General features: G+C 37.3%; 3 protein-coding genes across 4 annotated transcripts; all 3 read left to right on the top strand.

Annotated features, from left to right (window-relative positions):
• The first annotated feature begins 408 nt into the window (after positions 1-408).
• Positions 409-3799, top strand: LOC113117412 (transmembrane protein 59-like). The gene is made up of 8 exons (XM_026286079.1): positions 409-642; positions 827-932; positions 1041-1135; positions 1253-1405; positions 1532-1604; positions 2358-2490; positions 2588-2705; positions 3158-3799. Exons 1-8 carry the CDS (start codon positions 487-489, stop codon positions 3311-3313), a joined length of 990 nt encoding a protein of 329 aa, XP_026141864.1. The 5' UTR covers positions 409-486; the 3' UTR covers positions 3314-3799.
• Positions 3800-6735: 2936 nt separating this feature from the next.
• LOC113040590 (protein TALPID3-like) lies at positions 6736-8042 on the top strand. Its single transcript, XM_026198895.1, has one exon. It carries the CDS (start codon positions 7296-7298, stop codon positions 8040-8042), a length of 747 nt encoding a protein of 248 aa, XP_026054680.1. The 5' UTR covers positions 6736-7295.
• A 1706-nt stretch (positions 8043-9748) lies between these two features.
• On the top strand, positions 9749-18164 carry LOC113117407 (nucleoporin NDC1-like). Of its 2 annotated transcripts, XM_026286053.1 has the most exons (18): positions 9749-9918; positions 10200-10320; positions 11256-11357; positions 11474-11648; positions 11978-12107; positions 12523-12631; positions 12721-12772; positions 12882-13014; positions 13119-13211; positions 13512-13593; positions 13674-13838; positions 13978-14238; positions 14473-14585; positions 14816-14866; positions 16775-16838; positions 16935-17035; positions 17135-17295; positions 17429-18164. In XM_026286053.1, the coding sequence occupies exons 1-18, from the start codon at positions 9871-9873 to the stop codon at positions 17490-17492; spliced, it is 2025 nt and encodes a 674-aa protein (XP_026141838.1). In that variant the 5' UTR covers positions 9749-9870; the 3' UTR covers positions 17493-18164. The 2 variants fall into 2 exon arrangements, with proteins under 2 accessions (XP_026141838.1, XP_026141848.1); XM_026286063.1 differs by lacking the exon at positions 14816-14866.
• The last annotated feature ends 452 nt before the right edge of the window (positions 18165-18616 follow it).

Here is an 18616-nt window from a genome sequence, read left to right as displayed (position 1 = left end):
ACCCCAGTCTTTAAAACTGTTTTTTTTTTTTTTTTTTTTTACAGACTTCATTTTTTAATAAAATAAAATAAATTTCTATTAAAATAGTTTCAATTGAAAAGTTTTGAGTATATATCAATTACTGACACAGCTTTCTTATTTTTTACAAATTTAAGAGACTCAAAATATATATCAATTTCAATTTGGAAAAAATTAAAACATGGTCTTGATTTGGAAAATTTAGCTTTATGAAAATGGAATTTACCTAGTAAAATAAAGAGATTTACAATATTACATAAACTTCTATTACTACAATCAAAATATGTAATAATCTGTTTCCCTTCAAGCGTTATTGTATGTCAGTCTTTAAAACTGTTTATGCGGTGTCTTCACCACGGTGACGTCGTTTGCGCAGGGTAGGAAGTGCGCACGCGTCAATCTCACGACATTTCCGCGAGTACACAAACAAGGAAGAGTCTTTCAGCCGATGTTTGGTAATCCTCAAAAATGAGCTCGATGATGTTCTGCGGGATTTTGATGAGTTTTTGCTGCATACTTTTGAGCACATATGCATCTTCCGACGTCTTCGATGGGGTTTTGGGTAACACGGGGTCTTGTCATGACACATGTCAGATGACTTACAGTTTGCACACTTATCCCCGGGTGAGTGCGAGACATTCAACCGCTTAAGGCTTGTTTACTAACAAAGAAACGCTGTTGAGATTTTTAGCCAGTCGTTAATTTTGTGTTATTAGGAGTTTGTGCAGTGCAAAGTTCGAACAATAACAATTAGTAAAGCGGAATTAGACGCTTTTACTTCATTTTGGCCCGTTTGTTTTGTGATTAGGAAGAGGCGCTGTACGCCTGTCAGAGAGGATGTCGTCTCTTTTCCATCTGTCAGTTTGTTGGGGACAGCAAGGATCTCAACGAAACCAAAGCTGAATGCGAGTCAGGTAATATTAAAGCATCGTCTTTCTGAATTCTTACAGCATTCGCTTATCTCTGTGTTGACAACAGTGTGTTTGTTATGCAACCGGTTGAATGTGTTTGACTTCCTGCAGCCTGTCGAGAAGCCTACACCCAGTCAGATGAGCTGTACGCATGCAATCTAGGATGCCAGAGTCAACAGCCATTTGCAGAGCAAAGAGTGGAGCAGGTGTGGAAAACATTTCAATTATTTCTTTACATGTTTAGTTTTCGATCATAAATTCTGCTTGAATTTCACCAGTTTGCTCTTTGAAATCATTTGTTGTTCATTTGTTTTGGTGGGAAGTTGTTGATGATGATACCCAGAATCCATGTCCTGTACCCGCTGACTTTGGTGAGGGGTTTCTGGGAAGACATGATGAGCCAAGCTCACAGTTTCATCACTTCATCCTGGACGTTTTACCTCCAGGCAGATGATGGCAAAGTGGTCATTTTCCAGGTAATGTGGTGATAATGTGCTTTGGCCCTTCATAGTAAAACGTTTGGGCACCTCTGGTGCAAAGTAAGGAGAAAAGCTTATTTCTAAGTGTCATTGATCAGGATTTTGTCTTTCTCTCATTTGTAGTCTGAGCCACAAGTTCAGATTATCCCTCAGTTTGAATTCCAGAGCGACGAGACTGAGGAGTCACAGAGCACTTGTGAGCACTTCATTTAACACACACAATGTTTTCCTCTATGATAATTAAACAAAATTTGGAAAGTGTGACACTGTATGACTGTTTTACATGTTTCCACCCTTTAATAATCATAATAGCATATGTTAAATTGGCAGTGTAATGGAAGTAGCAGCTGATCTTCTTACATCCAAGTGAAATTGATTTTAATCAATTTAATCAATTTAATCAAACTAATCAAACCGAAAGATAACAGTAGGGCTGGGAATTGGTTCTGTCCGTGGGTTGTCGATTGAATGAAGGTAATCTGAATGCAAAATTAAGGTTAATTCTAAGAGAGGCATGGGATTTAAGCGATTTGTTAATGATTGGAGAATCTGGCATATGTCAAAGAGAGAAGATTCAGGAATATTTCAATAAAAAAATGCATGGATGAATTGTTTACAATAAGATCAATAGCATATGTTAAGAGAAACCATTTCATGATCTGTGCCATTAATATAACCAAGAATGCAATGTTTTGGCAGCCCAACACACCAGCATTTGCTCAACTAATTGGCCAGGTCATTTTATTTAGAGAAACGTATGTTTTGCCACTGAAAATTACACACTTTAGTTTAAAGATGTCATGTTATGAAGTCTGTAAATACGTAATAACAGTCAAGATTGGCCAGCAAAGGCTGACTTAACCATGTCACTTTCCACAGCATCATTCTCTCAACAAAAATTAGTTTCAAGATCTCAACACTGATATCGGACCCCTTGTATTTTTAATAGTTGTAGATCAGGGAATGAAAAGCCCTGTTTATAAAGACTACCCAAGAAGCTTCATTCAGGAGAGAGACCGAGACATGTTCGTCGATAGAAGCATCTCCGAGGACGACTACAACCTCTTCAGCTGTCTCTCAAGGTCGGTCACAGGTTGACCAGGATCTTGATCTCTAATGATTTGTTGCAGTCCGTTGATCTGGTTGAATATGAAGCATCTTGATCTTGTGTCCCGGTAGGAACCCATGGCTGCCTGGCTGGATCCTGACCACCACTCTCGTTCTGTCCGTTTTGGTTCTGATCTGGATCTGTTGTGCCACAATGTCCACTGCTGCTGAGCAGTATGTCCCTGCTGAGGTAAACCACCTCACATTCACTCGATCACAATTACTGATTAGATGGTTATGTCAAAGACTATAGAACAACCAAAGACATGTCACTCATATAGTTTTGAATGAGGAAAAATGCAATGCTCAAAATAGCCACTCAATCGCAGTAAGCCCCGCTTTCTGAATAAGAGCCAATCGGTGTGTTCAGTAAAGTCACCAAGCAGCACTGCAGCTGCGGTTCTGAAACATGCTCAGGACTGCACTGGCTGATCTAGCCTGAAAAACAAGATTTTAATGACACTATATGAGCAAAAGTAACAACATTTATGACACTGTTGTTTCCCTGTTCAGAGAGATCGGAGTTGCACTTGCATGCCTGAGAAGTGTTTCAAAGATGGCCGCAGAGTGACATAACCAAAGTCCTTTTAAGACAAGTTATGTTTAACTATCCCGTCCACATTGTTCTCCTCCTTTCAACAGAAGCTAAGCATTTACGGGGATATGGAGTACATGAAGGAGAAGAAACTGACCCCGTATTTCCAGTCCTCTCTGGTCATCATCAGATCTCCAGGAGTGGAGGAGCAGGAAGCCGGACCCCTTCCATCAAAGGTCAATCTGGATCAGTCTAACATTTAACCAGTCTAACATTCAGAGAAACCGATAGATATTTTGGCTTTCTCTCTCAAAGTTGTGATTATTGCTTTGACTATGGGTTTCTTGTTTCTCCTTTTTAAAATTTGAGAAGAGTGGACTGTGGGGAATATATTCTGTTGATGTTTTTGGCACTTTAAAGGCATTACCTATCTCAATGAAAGCTCTGTAGGATCTCCGTTTTTCAGTTTACTGCCCATTTGTAGAGATGAGAACTTTTGTTTCTTTTATTTGTTTTCGAGTGTGATCCATAACAGCTTGTGATTTGGGGTACAACATGTGTTGCACAATGAAACATTAACATTTTGATTTATGCTTTAGTACAAATATCTCTGCTGCAGTGGGTGGTTTTTTTTTTTAACTGCCATAGAGACAGTTGTAAAGACAGTAAAAGGCATTGTAAATGAAGAGATTTTGTGACCTCTCATATGTCACCATGATATTGTTAATAAACAAACCTAATAAACTGTTCTCTCGTCATGTTTTTATTTTGTCACTTTATTGTCCATTTAATATTCAAAGGATGAAAACAATCTTCAGTAATAATTTGATATATTTAAATAGATGAAAGATGAAAATCAGATATGTTGTTGTGCACAGTTTTAGTGTGTATTTTGTCATTTGTTTGGACTAGTCAAACCTGACATGATCTTTGTCGGTGTGGGCATGTCAACCCTGACAACAAAGATATTACGTGCTGATGTTGTTGGCAAGTTGCCATATTCTGACCATTTATATAGGCTTCTAAATTTATGAATACCAGATTTAAGAATTGCATATGGTCATATTTTAAAATAAATACTTTTGTGGTGAAACCCAACAGGACATAACCTCAGGTAAGGAAATTAGGCTAAATAGGACTTTAATGACAGTTAATTGAATTAGAAATGTTATCTATTCTTCTGTATTGTTTGAAAAGAATACATATATTTAAACCAATATAAATAATTTAGATAATAATTGTTATTTTTCAAACAAATACAGTCAGTTATCCCAAAATTAGAGAGAACCCAAATAAAAGGTAAGTCTACCTGAGACACACGTTTCTGCATTTTGTTGCATTAACAATGACTTGAAAGTCTGGTAGTGTTTGATCCTCAGTCATTTAGAGTTATTTCTGTAACCATTTGGTAAGTGCTTGATGTTTTCAAAGCTGTTCTGGAATTACTCCATGATTATTCCCATGTTTGCCAGCCAGTGTATTTGTTTTTAATTGTGAAGAATCCAAACTAAAAGTGTTTCAGTGTCACGCTCCTCACAGAGGAATGCACTGCAAACATGTCGACTCCGTATCTATTTATCAGATCCAAGTCCTCTGCAGACAGAGACTGACGCTTAGACAGAGGAGCTGAACTTTGCTCTTCCTCTGCTGATAGTCTCCTATTCTTGCCCTTCTGAACGGCTGCCACTGTTGCTGAATGTGTGTTGTGTTCTGCTGCTGAACTCGTGCCACAGAGATCAATCGTATGAGAGTGAATGGTCACAACTTTGTCTTTCTTTGTGATGTCACTTGTCCCAGACCAGGAGTTTAATGTCTCTCGGACAAACTTTTCTCTTCCATCTAAAAAATTAAAAGGGAATAATCAAAATGTATTGTATGGTCATTTTTCCTTATTTTTACATTTAGATTAGCTTTCCTGGCACCTAATACACACTTACTATTTTTTTTTATATAAAAATATAATAACACTGTTAAATGTTAAGATCTTTATCAAATCTCAAAACAAGTATATATTTTTTCATACTATACATTATAATAATATTATGCTTAGATTGACTGGTAGCATTTAAAATGATTGAATATTTTGTAATTTATTTATTTAGACAATACATTGTAAATAATTTTACCATAATTTCTGGCTTATCTGTATTGTAATATCTTTGCATCCCTAACATGTATGCACGTGATTATGCCCTCGTTAAAACAATACAAGTAAAAACATGTTAGCTGAAACTTTGACTAAAATGCAGCTTTTTTTGCATCTGTTGCAAAGTTGTGTAGCTGTACTAGTAACTCAATGTCAGCATTTTGGACATAACTTCTTGCAGTGTTAAAGGATCAAACAGGTTGGTGTCATATTTGTTTCCTCAGTGGAGGGGTGTGTTCTTGGAAACACTAGCAGTAGTCAGTCAATGACTGGCTTGGAAACATGCCAGTTTGAGAGCAGAACCATGTCCTTATGGCTATCATGTGCCATCAGTTACCTTAATTTAATTAGAGAATGCAGTGTTTAGGGGACAAAAGTGCTGTCAGAATCTGAAGGATTTGTGCCGTCTCTCTTTTTTCAGACATGTTTCTTCAGTACATATGAGATGGATTCATCAAAGGTTCACAATGAGCCGTTGACAGCGACCAACACTTCATCCACAAAAGCAAACTGAAGTACAGCCTTGGGTAAACACCAGAGTTCAGTGAGATGACAGGCACTCACCTGCTTTGACTGCTGCACTGTTTTAATAATGCTGAAATTGCATAGAAATGCCAGCACTTTAAGATGAGCCATGTATCATTTGATTGTAGCTGCTGATAGCTTGAAAATAAGACATTTGCATTTAACGAGATGTTAACATGAGAAAAGACTTCCTGTACATAATCTGTGCTCCTCAAGAGACTGTTATTCTTCTGTAATTGCAGCTTCTCCCATTGCCTTATTAGAGAGAATCAGGTATCTTGATAATGAGATTGTGGGTTGTCTGGATTTCTTCATCTTCTAGTCTGTGAAGGTAAAGCTTTTATGTTGGTATGATTATGTCTGTAGGTGAGCAGGGAAACCAGGAGATAATCATCTACAACATGTTTGATGTTTTCTGATTTGAGGTTCAGACACATTTTACTGTTTTACAAAGTAGAGGACATGGATATACTGTGTAGCTGTGCTTTTAATAATAATCTGATAATTGAGCTTGAGATTGTTTTCAAAGGGTCACTCTTCTGTTTCTACCACTTTGGAAACGTGTCATGTACATAAAATGTTTTAAAACTTGATGAATTTGCTTATTTGGGGGGGGAAATAAAATAAAATATGAGTTGAATTGCACATGCACACAGAAACTGCTTACATTTTTCAGTTTTATTAAAATTGGAAAGCAAAGTTAGAGTTTAATGAAATATTTTATAAATGTTCAGTTCTCTGTGGTGGCCAATGAATTTTATTTATTTATTTGATTTTTTATTTGATTTTATATTGTGTCGCTATTTTTAAGAGATTTGTAAATAGATCTGTACCTTTTCTTCAAACAAGATGCTTGTAGATAAAATGCCTAGAAAGTCACATTGTAATATTTAACTGGTCCTTTTTAAAATGACATGCACACAAATACAGACCAAAATTGTGTTTTCTTTTTTATTTTTTTTAATTCATAATGTCTCAGTGATTGATGATGATATTGATAGCAGAGTGTTTTTAAAGCAGATCACAGAATTGAATTATCGGCATCATCAAGATTCACAGACAAAGGTTATAGTCATAGATCAAATCTATCTTGTCTTTGATGTCAGTATCTGATACAGTGCAACATATATATCAGAACACAATCAGCATATTACTTTCAACTTTTATTCATCAAATCATTAGATTAATTAGATAAATTATTATTATTATTGAGCTGGCACTGGTGTTATAAATTTATGCTTAGCTACATTTTCCAAATTAACAAACAGAAAATGTGTGTCACTTGAAACTGTGCCAGAGTGTGGCGTGTCCTAATTAATGGTCATTCTAGCCCTAGCTTAGAGTTACACGAAGCTGCCTCCCAAACCTATAACCTCTGTGAAGATTCACAAGTCACCCTTTCCCTTCACGAAGTTGATCAAAAATAAGAAGACTTGATTTTTGGATAACTGCACTCTTGGCATTGTTATTTTATTGACCTGCAAATGGAAAACCTATTTAAAGAGGATTTGACCCGACGACCTGTATCAAGGAACATGTCTTTTCAACATTGGATTTAAGACTGCAAATGAAGGATGGCTGGGAAAGTAGAAAAGGTGTCTAAATACGAAACTTTAAAGCTTTTGGAAAAGTGCCGGAAGGAAAGAGACGATGCTTTGCACCGCGAGAATATGATGAGGGAGAAAATGAGACAATACGAGTCTCGAATTAGATCAACCGAGGCGCTCAAACAGAAATTAAAGCAATTGATTTTGGACAACAAGGAGCTGCGGAAACAAGTGAAAGTCCTGCGGGCTGAAATTGGTTTAGAGTCCAGTCCTAGATTTCACGGGAAAACCACCAAGGATATAATCAACGACCTGCACGAGAAGGAGCGCGAGTGCAATTCACTAGTTGAAAAAGCGGGCAAATTAAGTTTGACGATTGATGAACTGACTTCTGAACTGGCCAACACCGTGACCTCGAAGACTCTGCTGGAGGACCAGGTGCAGTCCCTGCAACAGAACCTGAAGGACATGACCAACAACCAGCGGCGTCTCCTGAAGCTCTGGGAGGACAGGAAGGCTCAGCGGGAGCAGCTGTCTCTGCCCGCGATACCGCACAGACCCGGACAAAAACCGCTGCTGCATAAAGGCGTGCAGACGGAGATGTCCATCAGTTCAACCCAGATATTACCCACCAACGCTTTTGAGACCAAGACCCGCCGAGAGAGTGATAAAAGCAGAACCAGTCTGGAGAGACGCAACCTCACTTTAGCAAACGGCACTCATCGAGAGAAAAACGCTTTCATTCAGAACGAAGCGAAAGGAATACACAACTGACAATTATTTTTAATTAAAAAAAAATTTTTTTGTCTGTCTATATGCCTCGTTATGCTGCGCCGTGCCTATAATACTTTAAAATAAATGTATTGTGTTTTTCAGTATGTATGTTTAAATCATTAAGAAACAACGTGATAGAAAATTAAGGAGTATATCATTATTTATAACGTATTGACTCAATGTCGTTTGATGTAACGTTAATGCCCACAAAACATTGTGTATAATGAAATACTGTATAACATTAAATATAAATGCAATTTATTCATTTATTTACTTTTAATTAGGATAATTATGTAATTAAGTGATACAATTAATTCATTTAAATGTCATTAATATGCTTCACGATAGTAGCGTTATTATAGTTTTAAAAAGAACGGCTATAAATTTGCGCAGAATTTACATTTATGGATGAACTAACTTTATCTCTTTAAAGGTATAGTTCACCCACAAATGTAAATTCAGTCAACCTTTACTAACATTTATATATAAAGTCTCTCCAAAAATGTAGGACCTTTCTGATCTTCTGCAGATCACAAAAGAAGTTGTTTTACCGTTGACCAGGGGCGTCGCACCCGTGGGGGATGTGGGTGTTTTAACACCCACACTTTTCCCAGTGAGAGGGTTCAACACCCACACTTTTTCTGCAGTTTTTCCGCAGTTTTGCACAAACGCCTAACTACAGTCGCTCCTCCGTTTCTCTGGCCGCTCTGTGTCTGCGCTCGCCGCGGCTGCCTCCTCCCCCCTCCATCCATGACACCTACTTTGAGCCTGATCGGCTGATGATTGGCTGTTCTGCCTTAAGTCCCGCCTCTCTTGGGGTGTTATTGGTCAGCTCGTGCTGAGGAGGCGGGAACCTAGGCGGGAAGAGTTTGGGAAGATGTTCTGTTATCGTTTTTGTTGACATGTCGAGTGTTTTCGGTATTATATTTCGTTTTTTAGACTAATGCTAATTTATATTATTGGGATATTGTCCAGCAGCTAGCAAAATTCGGTTATGTAACGTTATGTGGCATGCAATGTATAACATAACTGTGATGAAGAAGGCAGGGAATTGCCAAGGAGGGTGGACAAACTGGCATTGTTAAGCAGTGTATTTATGGGTTCATTGCCAGTGCAACTGATTTTGATATTTTGAGCATTGTTTGTTGATTAGCTGAATACTTTTGTGGATACTTACTGAGTGTTTGATGGTAACGTTACCTGTTGAGGAGAAAAAAGTGAGAAATGATGACATTGTTTGCCTACCTGTTGAAGAATTATGAAAGAAAAATTAATATTATTTTAATGTTTAAAAACAGTAAATTGTTACATTATTTATACCACCAGAGAAAAAGCTCTGTGTGGGCGTTTTTTTTTTCTCCCCTTTTCTAATTTTTTTTTTAAATGTAGGATCTTTTTTTTTTTTTCAGCCAAACTTTAAGCCCTGCATTTTGTACCCCTCTGTCACTGTATTCAGCGTTTTTTTTTATTATTGTTTATAAACAAACCACATCCATCCCCCACACTTTTGAAAAGCTTGCTACGCCCCTGCCGTTGACCATTGACAAATAACAAAAAAGATATAGGCTATTTATCCAAATATCATCTTTTATGTACTACAGAAGACAGACAGTCATACGGGTTTAAACTACACGAGGGTGAGTTAATAATTGAGTAGATTTTAATTTTGAGGTGAACTACCCCTTTACGTGTGATTGTATTCAGGCAGTAAATCAGACGCACTCGCAGTGGTCCTTATGAGGTCCTTCGAATGTGTGGCGCGGGACCTCTGCACACTTTTGGCATGTTGATATGGATTTTACTGAAGTGATGCTGAACTGAAACAAGAATGATAAAAATGTTTTCGCCGAAACAGAATTGTTGGTTTATAAGAAAGGTAAGGACTGGTTAAATACAATCCGTGTTTAAATAACTGGACGGGAACTAACCACCAAAGTTAGATAGTTAGTGTTTATTCGACAGTGAATATAAAAGACTTCTGAACATTATCATTCAACTGTTAAAGTGACATGTATTGTGTCTTATTTTGTCCGTTTATGATAAAGTGATTTTTGATCAATTGTATTTAATTATATTATTATTTGTGCGGAATTAGAGTTAATGACAAGCGAAGATGCCTGAGCTAGACCACATGATTCTTATCTCGTTTATGTCCAGGTGGTGATGTGGAGGGCAGTGGCGAGCATTGCATGGTCAGTGCTTCTCTTGCCCGTGACCACTGCAGTATTTGTGCTCTTGAGTAGATTCAGATTGTTTCACCCCATCCAGTGGATTTCAGGTGAGGAAACAAGTTCGAGTGTCTAACAAAATGCATAATTACAATAAGTTACTGATACTAAGACGTGCTCGAGTGTGAATGCATTATTTATAGAAGCAGTAGTTCTGACTTTAAGGGACATAATATACATACTGTGCTAAACTTTGATTCATAAAATAACAGTGAGAAATCAGTTTTATTTTTTTTAATGGAACGACTTCTTGATTCTTTAGATTATATATATAAAAAAAAAATTGCATGTTTTGTATCATATTTGATTAACCATAACTCCATTTGATCCTTATAGTATGATTAATTTATTTTGGCTTGTATTGTAAATCAAAGAGATCTTTATATCAGTAGAATAGACTACATACATAAAATGCATATAAATATCAGTTGTCTCTTTTTAAACTAGTAATATGTCTTAATGATATTCAAATGCTTAGTTTTTATTATCAGAGCTCTGTATTTTATTTTTATTTTATTATAGTGTGTAAAACATATGCAATACAGTAATGACAGAGATGTACAAATAAATGTTCCTCAAAAACCTGTTGTATCATTGATACATTTAACATGAGTTTTTGTTAAACGTGATGCATGAATAATCAAGTAAACCAAAGGCGGTTCAATACGGAAAATTTTCATCTTCAAATATTAAAACGATACAAAAGTGTTTGTTCACTTTATATAAACCATTTAAAACTTCACAACAAATAGACATGTGTACCACAACCTAAAGGGGGACATTTTTTTGGATTTTACTCGCTAAAAAATATAAACTTTCAATCAAATGAAATGTTACATGACATACTATCAATCAGCGACAATCTTTCCAGCAAAGTTTTGATCGTGATGATTAAATTAGAAATTCACATATCAAATATGATAATGTATGTTTTATATGGATCTGTGAATTGCACATTAGTCAGCATCTCAAACATTGCTTTCAGAATGCATACATCTTCTTACGGCCTCAAGCACCATCTTTTCCCTTGTGCTGCTATGTGGAGTAGTTCTGATCACTGGCCTTTTCAACCTGGAGTTTTACACTTGTGAGTAAGCTAGATTACTCTTTTATGGATGTGCAAAATAATTAAATTTGCAATTATTGCATTGCATTACACTCATGCTGAATATTTATTTATTTCACTCTTTGTGTTTTATTAAGTGGTTCCCTCCATTCCTTGTTCACGCATGGCTCTCCTGGGGACGGTGCTTCACCCACGACAATGTGTCCATTCTTTGGTCTACTGCAGCATGGGCATGCTGATGATGTGGTGTGCTTCTGTTACAATCGGTGGACGTTACAGCACTCTGGGAATTCCCTGCAGGCAAAGTGAGAGGTGGGTTATGACCTGAATCTGTTTGTCCCACAAACGCTGATCCATCGACGTTCTCGGAGGTTCGGGTTTCATTAATTGCATTCCAGGCACTGCGGTTCATTCGACCCCAGGCCAAGAGATTGACACTCATACAGTTATCTTAAGTTGTTTTAATTAACTCTGAGTGAGTAATCTTATCTCAAAATTACCGGAAGGTCAGTCTATCCATAAAATAGGCCAAGTGCACCTCTAAAATACAGATGAAATTCAGTCTCTGTCTTTGTTGCTTTATGCAATTTCCAACAATATGTGAAAAGTAACTGTCCCTTATTTTCTGTTTGCTTCTGTAGTGGTGAAGTAGTGGCCTGTCTGAATGAGTATCATCTCTTTCTTCTCCTGGCTGGGGCCTTCATGGGATACAGTCATAGTTTCTTGGGAGTGGTTCAAAATATGTACTATGTGTCCTTTCAACCCATACAAGTAAGTATTTGGCTATTCAGATCAATAGTTAATGTTACACACAGTGCTTGAGTGATGTGGTTTTTGCTTTTTGAAGGCTGATACTAATATCTTTGGAAGCAGGGTGGCAGATATGGCCAATATATGATATTACACTATTTAATTTAAAGATGGCATAGAACACATGTGAAGCAAATGCTGAATGTTATTGATATTTATTTTCCGCAATATTTAGTAAAATAATTCAAAATATTTCGAAAATTAGGAAATAATTAGGAAAACAAAACTCCCTAGGTTCAACTGCTGATCAGTATATAAGTCTAACACTTTGTAGTATCCATAGTAGGACTGAATGTGAAATACTTTAATCATTTATGCTTCCACGAATAATTTATTAATGCAAATCTCTTTTGTCCCTCACATGTTGGTTGTGAAGCAATACAAATATCCACGGTTCAAGGGCTGTCTGTCAATGGTGGTTAAGTGCAGTGTTATTCAGTCCTTGTATTCAGCCAGGAATTTTGCTGCTCTCTATTTCTTTTTTGGTAAGTTACACTGATGATCAGAGATAAAGCTTCTAAAATGATCTATTTTCCTGCTAGATTCTCTTTAAATGTTGTTTTAACTTTCTTAGGGTATGTTCCTAAGACCTGGATCTCCAGCACACTTCATCTGCAGATAGACAGGTCAGATTGGGAACTTTAGACTGCCAAAACTGGAATGTTTAACTAATGTGAATTAAAGGAACATGAACCCATATTCATAAATCTTTAAACCGCTTTCTCAACTTTATAGTTCTGTCCAACCACTGGATTCACTGACTGGACTTCTAGATTTCTCCCTCCTTTATCACCTGTCGATCAGTGGCTCTTTCCTGTATTTCACCTGGTATCTCACTGTGCTTCTCTTCAGGATTTATGTCACCGAGGTACTTAAATTTGAAGGCTTTATTGTAGGAAATATCAAAGCAAAAGACATAATCTCTAGTACCTGTTTTTTAAATGACCCTGATGGCTGGTTGTGCATCTTCAGGCCTACAGTTTTCCGGTGCAGTCCACATTTACTGAGGATGCAGAGCAATGTCTTCCCAAAGTTTTGCCCTGGACAAACAGTTTAGTCATGAAGGTTAGGGTTTTTTTCTTTGTTTTTCAAAGAAATCTAGGGTCAGAAAGTTTTCAAATGATCTCTAGGATTATGAAAATGTCTATAGTGAATATACATTAAATGAAACTTACCTGTTAAATATTGCTTTTTGTGAACAACCTCTGTAAATTTTATTGCAATAAAAATTTGTTAGCCAGTCAGGGAATTCATAAATTAATTTGTCAAAGCATGCTGTCAAATGCTGAAAACAGATCCTAAATGTCACTGATACCTGTTTAAAGATGTTACAGTTCCTTAACTGATTAACTGACTGTTTTACAGTTCTTGGCTCTGCAAGACCTGGCTCTGTTATCACAACATTCTCTCTCACGCAGACTAGAAGTCTTCAGTCTGAGTCAGCCAGGTACAAATGAAATACTCTCAGAGAATTCTAATTTTTTTTTTTTTTTAAGACTGGTAAACTAATGCAACCTGCATTTGTAGGTGGTCACCCTCATAACTGGAATGCCATCAGTGGGGAATGTCTGTCTTTGCTGAGTGAGCTGACACAGAGACTGGTGGCTCATCAGGATGCGGTTGCCTCTAATGGCCGAGTCAAGTCTCAGTCTGCCAGCAGTGACACCAGATCAGCTTCTTCAAGCAGCTCAGGTAAAGCCAATGAGATAATGAGATCCAGCAAAGGGAAAATCTAATCTCAAATATGAAGTCCAGTACTGCCCACGGTGACATACTAGAGGAATCAAACTGCTCCAGAGAGGTTGATTTTATTCTTCTGTTTTATTTGTAGTGGTGTCAGGAACCGAGGACATTACTGAGAGCCCTCGACTCAGTGTCCCGCTAAGGACCCCTGGTTCAGTCTTCAGGTCATCGGTGGGGGGTGTGCACAGTGCTTTGACGGCTCCTTTCACCCCAGATCTGGACAGCCCTTTCTCTTCCCCTGCTATCAGACGTCTGGTTGGCCAACAGGAACCCCGGTCACCCTGGTTCGGTACAGTACAAAGCCCCCATGTCATGAGGAGAGGGCCCAAACTGTGGAGTGCCTCCACAGGTGAGACGGCAAGACTACATATCAAATCACATTTACATATAAAAAATATAATTTTCTTTATTAAAATCTATTTAAATATAATTTGAAATGTAATTAGTTACTTTTTTTGGATATGGTTTTGTGATTATTCTTATGGTTTTCTTGTATTTTTGTAAATACTGTGAGAAGCATCCACACACTTGTGAACCTGTATACTCTAAAATAATCTGGTTTATTTCTTTGTCCTTATTTCAGAGTCACAATCCAATAGCAGTCCTCCTGCCTCCCCTGCCACTGTTCCTAGTCCTCCTGCAGCCGATCAGAAACCCAGTTTCCTGGCCCAGTGGCTGCAGAACAGGAGAGAGCAGGTAGCATCTTCATCTAATCACACCTGAGCTGTAAATGATTCCTTTGTTTCATACTGTTTTCTTGGTTTCCAAGCATGTGTATCCATAGGAACCAAAATGGGCAAGCTTTTGAGTGTCCAGTTCTGTTGCTGGGGAAAAAAGACAGTTCACGTTTCACTGTGATACCATTACATGACCTAGGGACACCTGTTAACTCATGTTCCTGTCATACTCTCAATTGTTCTGCTCAGGTTAAAAGCTTTTTGGCAAAGCGGGTGCTGATAGTGTTTTTATTTAACAAGGTAAGGTTAAGCAGAAATTAGATGAATGGAGGATATGTCTACAGCTACTTGTTGCATGCTCCCACCACAGATTTTTAGTTACAGGAATCATTAATGCATGTGTCTAGATTCTGTCCATGTTTAAATTAACATCAACACCGTTCGTCTCCCCTGTCTTCTGGTTCTGTTTCTGTCTAAGGTTGTGTGTTTAGATTGTAGTGTTAGATTATAGTGACCCAGTTTACACACAGTTTAACTAAAAGTGTGGAATTTTAAAGATTATGCTTTATAGTTTTTACTTTATACAAAATCAGTTAAATCTGTATCTACTTATTTTACAGTGCATTTAATAATAATATTGGAGGAACTGTAGATAAACTGGGTCTCTATGTTAACTGGGTCCTTGTCTCTCTCTCACTGCGCTGTCAGGTGAAGGGCTCCAAAAATCATATATATATATATAATGTATGTATGTGTGTGTGTGTGTATAGAACTTTTATTTAAAAAAAAAATCTAACCTTTCATTGGAGAATAAGAATTATAAATATGGGGAGAAATCATTATGAAAAAAATACAGTTACTGGTAAATACAGTTAAATGTTGGACACAGTTACTGGTACCTCTAGAAATTCTTAAGAGTAAAATGTATTCCCGTTCATATTCACAATTTTGAGCCACCAGGGTGATTATGAACATGAAATTATCCAGATATTGCTTATATATAGGAGGGAAAACAAAGGACAAGTTCCAAATGAATCACCCATCTCAATGAGAAAAACTAAATATATTTCTGATGTGCAACCAAAGATAATTGAGCTTCACAAATTAGAAAAGCGCTTTTAGAAAAGAGATGTAGTAGTGAAAATTCCCATTTCCACCATCAGGGCAATAATTTAGAATTTCCAATCAACAGAAAATGTATGAATCTGCCTGGAGGAGGAAATGTCTATATCGTCCTAATGCATGGTGAGGAAGAGGGTTTGAGTGGCCAGAGACTCTCCAAAGATCACAGCTGGAGAATTGCACAAAATAGTCTCTGGTCCAGAAACATTTGTCAAACAGAACCTACATCACCACATGTTGTTTGGGACGGCTTCAAGAAAAGAAAATGCTTCTACCAAAAAACAATCTCCAGCTTATTCAGTTGTCAGACACGACTGGAACCTCAAAAGGGACTGGCTTCTATGCTCAGATGTAACTAAAAAATGTTCTTTTTTGGTGCACACTGATAAAAAGTACCCCATGTGTAAAATGAAATATACTGCTGTAGTTTTGATGGAGATCCTGGACATCTTGTTTAGACACATAGCATCATTGATTCTGTCAAATACCAACAGATAAAAAATGTAAAAATCTTATAAAGGGACATGTTTGGATCTTTCAACCTAACAATAATCCAAAAACAAACCTTAAAAACTACACAAAAATGGGTGACCGGGCACAAAACTAAGCTTCTGCTATGGCCATCCCAGTTCCCTGACCTGAACCCTATAGAAAAACCGAAGAGGAGAAGCACCACCATGAAGCAGGGAATCTGAAGGATCTGGAGTGATTCTGGATTAAGGAATGGTGTCTGGTGCTCTCTGACCTCATCAGGCTTTATAGGAGAAAACTTCTGTACTATTTTGACAAATAGAGGTTTCAAAAAGTATTGAATAAAAAGGGTACTGTTAATTGTGTCCAATGTGTATTAGAGAAAAACATTTATTTCATAATGATATTTCCTTCCATTTTAAATTCTTACTCTTCAATGAAAGGTTAGATTTTTTTTTTAAATAGATCAAAAGCAGATTTATTTTCAAAGCCAACTTTGATCATATTTACCAAGGGTACAAACAGTTCTGACCATGTCCGTATGCTTGGTGCCTAACGTCTGAAGGTCTGAATCATGATTTTTCCCATAGTAAAATGTCTTCTTCTAATGTACAGCTTCCAGAAGCCTCTAGCCAAGCTCTGTTTGCTGACAGCCAGGCTCATATCTGGGCTCTCCAAGGTCAGAATATGGTGATTAATTATTCAGAAAGGGCCTATATTATGTTTATTCATTTAAAAAAAATTATTTTGCCTTGTGTTGCTTTCTGTTTTTAAGGACTATCTCATCTGGTGGCTGCCTCTTTCTCTGAGGATCAGTTTGGAGTTGTGCAGACAACATTACCCAGTATCCTTAGCTGCTTGGTGGTCTTGCTAGAGGTCAAACAAAAGTCATTTTTGCACAAGAGTTAAACTGATAGTCAGTGAATTCAAATGTAGACACTAATTAATTTGGTTATTCTTACTTTTTGATTGTAGGCTGTTGACAGACACTTTAAACTGCCACATGCCTCCAGCAAACCTGGGAGGACTATCTGCAGTATGGGTGACTCCACATACAAAACTCTAAGGTTTGCACTGAGGGCGGCGCTGAAGACCGCCATCTACAAGATAACTACATCTTTTGGAGAGCACTTGAAGTAAGTCCCATCATAATGTGCAGTAATCTACAGGATACATTTGTTTTGGGCACCTGCTGTATGTTTCATATCACAGTGCAGTGGTACATGTTTATCCTCAATCATATTAATTTGATTTAATCTTTGTTTACAGTGCTGTGAATATTTCAACAGAACATAGAAAAAGGCTTCAGCAGTTCTTGGAATTTAAGGAATAGTGCAACACACAAGCTCTTCTCAATACCTTTGGATATGTGTGTGTCAGGAGGAGACAAAAGAGACTATGCTTCTTCAGAAGGTCTGATTTGGAGGTTCAGCACTGTCACTCAAGGCCTTACTTTACAGCCAAGTGCTGCACTTTATGTCCCATTGAAATCCCAGTCACATTCTAAGTAAAATTTACATGTTCCTTATAAATAACAGTCATTCTCATAAACTGGGAATTTTGTTTGTATGTGCCTGCGAACTACAATGTGATTAGACTTCAAAATCATGATGGGACTTAAGTAAATGTTTAAGGCATTGTTACACTTCATTTTCAGTATATTTAATTTGTATTATGCTCCCATATTACAAAAATGGGGGTCCAACGTTTGCATCTTGCGTCATTAATTGTTCACGTATGTGATGTTTTATAGCACTCTGATTGGATGGTAATTTTTCAACGATCTTTGCTTCCACGTCAATCCATTCATTATTCTGATTACCATAAACATGTTTTGCCAAAAGAGAATCGATTTTGTTTAATGTCAAATATTACACATTTTGAAATCTTCATATAATTAAATAAACTTTTTTTCTAAAATGTTATATTAATGGGTGCAGACAAAGTTTTTTTACGTGCGAAATGTGCATTTCCTCCGATATCCGGCATATGTCTCTGTATTCAGCGCTACCCCCCCCCCCCCCCACAAACTCGTTTGTAACATGAAATAGTGATAGCTGACCCACCGTCCACACGCTGATTTCTTAAACGTCTCCTGCGAAAGTGTGTATAGAAGTTTCATGACTTAAGTTTCGTAGTTCATGAAGTTTTGTGCATAAAAATGAGCCGAAAGCAGTCGATGGTCCGCCAAATTCGTACACTTCAAGATCCTTCGAAAGATGAACTCTTGTTTTTGTCAGTTTTATGCGTTACATTTGTGCTGGTTACACGCTTTAAGGATGAGAAGGCTGTTATATTTCACTTTCATTCGCTTTTAAGAAGGAATTTAAGAGCTTGAGCAGTTGCTGGGGCTTGGGGTCCGTTTTCACACTGAGGGACGGATGACTAGTGTCGTTTCTGCAGCTGTGGACATTCAGTCACGGGTGAGTTTACTGCACTTTGACCTCAGCACATAAA

The sequence above is a fragment of the Carassius auratus genome, chromosome 2 (assembly GCF_003368295.1).
Source record: "Carassius auratus strain Wakin chromosome 2, ASM336829v1, whole genome shotgun sequence".
NCBI lineage: Eukaryota > Metazoa > Chordata > Actinopteri > Cypriniformes > Cyprinidae > Carassius > Carassius auratus.
Note: the sequence above shows the minus strand (reverse complement) of the source record. Positions and strands in the feature narration are given on the sequence as shown.

Coding starts and splice junctions, on each gene's coding strand:
- LOC113117407 (XM_026286053.1), top strand. CDS start 9,871: ATGATAAAAATGTTTTCGCCGAAACAGAATTGTTGGTTTATAAGAAAG. Junction 12,632..12,720: donor TGCTCTCTATTTCTTTTTTG/GTAAGTTACACT, acceptor TAACTTTCTTAG/GGTATGTTCCTAAGACCTGG. Junction 13,015..13,118: donor TCAGGATTTATGTCACCGAG/GTACTTAAATTT, acceptor GTGCATCTTCAG/GCCTACAGTTTTCCGGTGCA.
- LOC113040590 (XM_026198895.1), top strand. CDS start 7,296: ATGGCTGGGAAAGTAGAAAAGGTGTCTAAATACGAAACTTTAAAGCTT.
- LOC113117412 (XM_026286079.1), top strand. CDS start 487: ATGAGCTCGATGATGTTCTGCGGGATTTTGATGAGTTTTTGCTGCATA. Junction 643..826: donor GTTTGCACACTTATCCCCGG/GTGAGTGCGAGA, acceptor TTTTGTGATTAG/GAAGAGGCGCTGTACGCCTG. Junction 1,136..1,252: donor CAGAGCAAAGAGTGGAGCAG/GTGTGGAAAACA, acceptor TTTGGTGGGAAG/TTGTTGATGATGATACCCAG.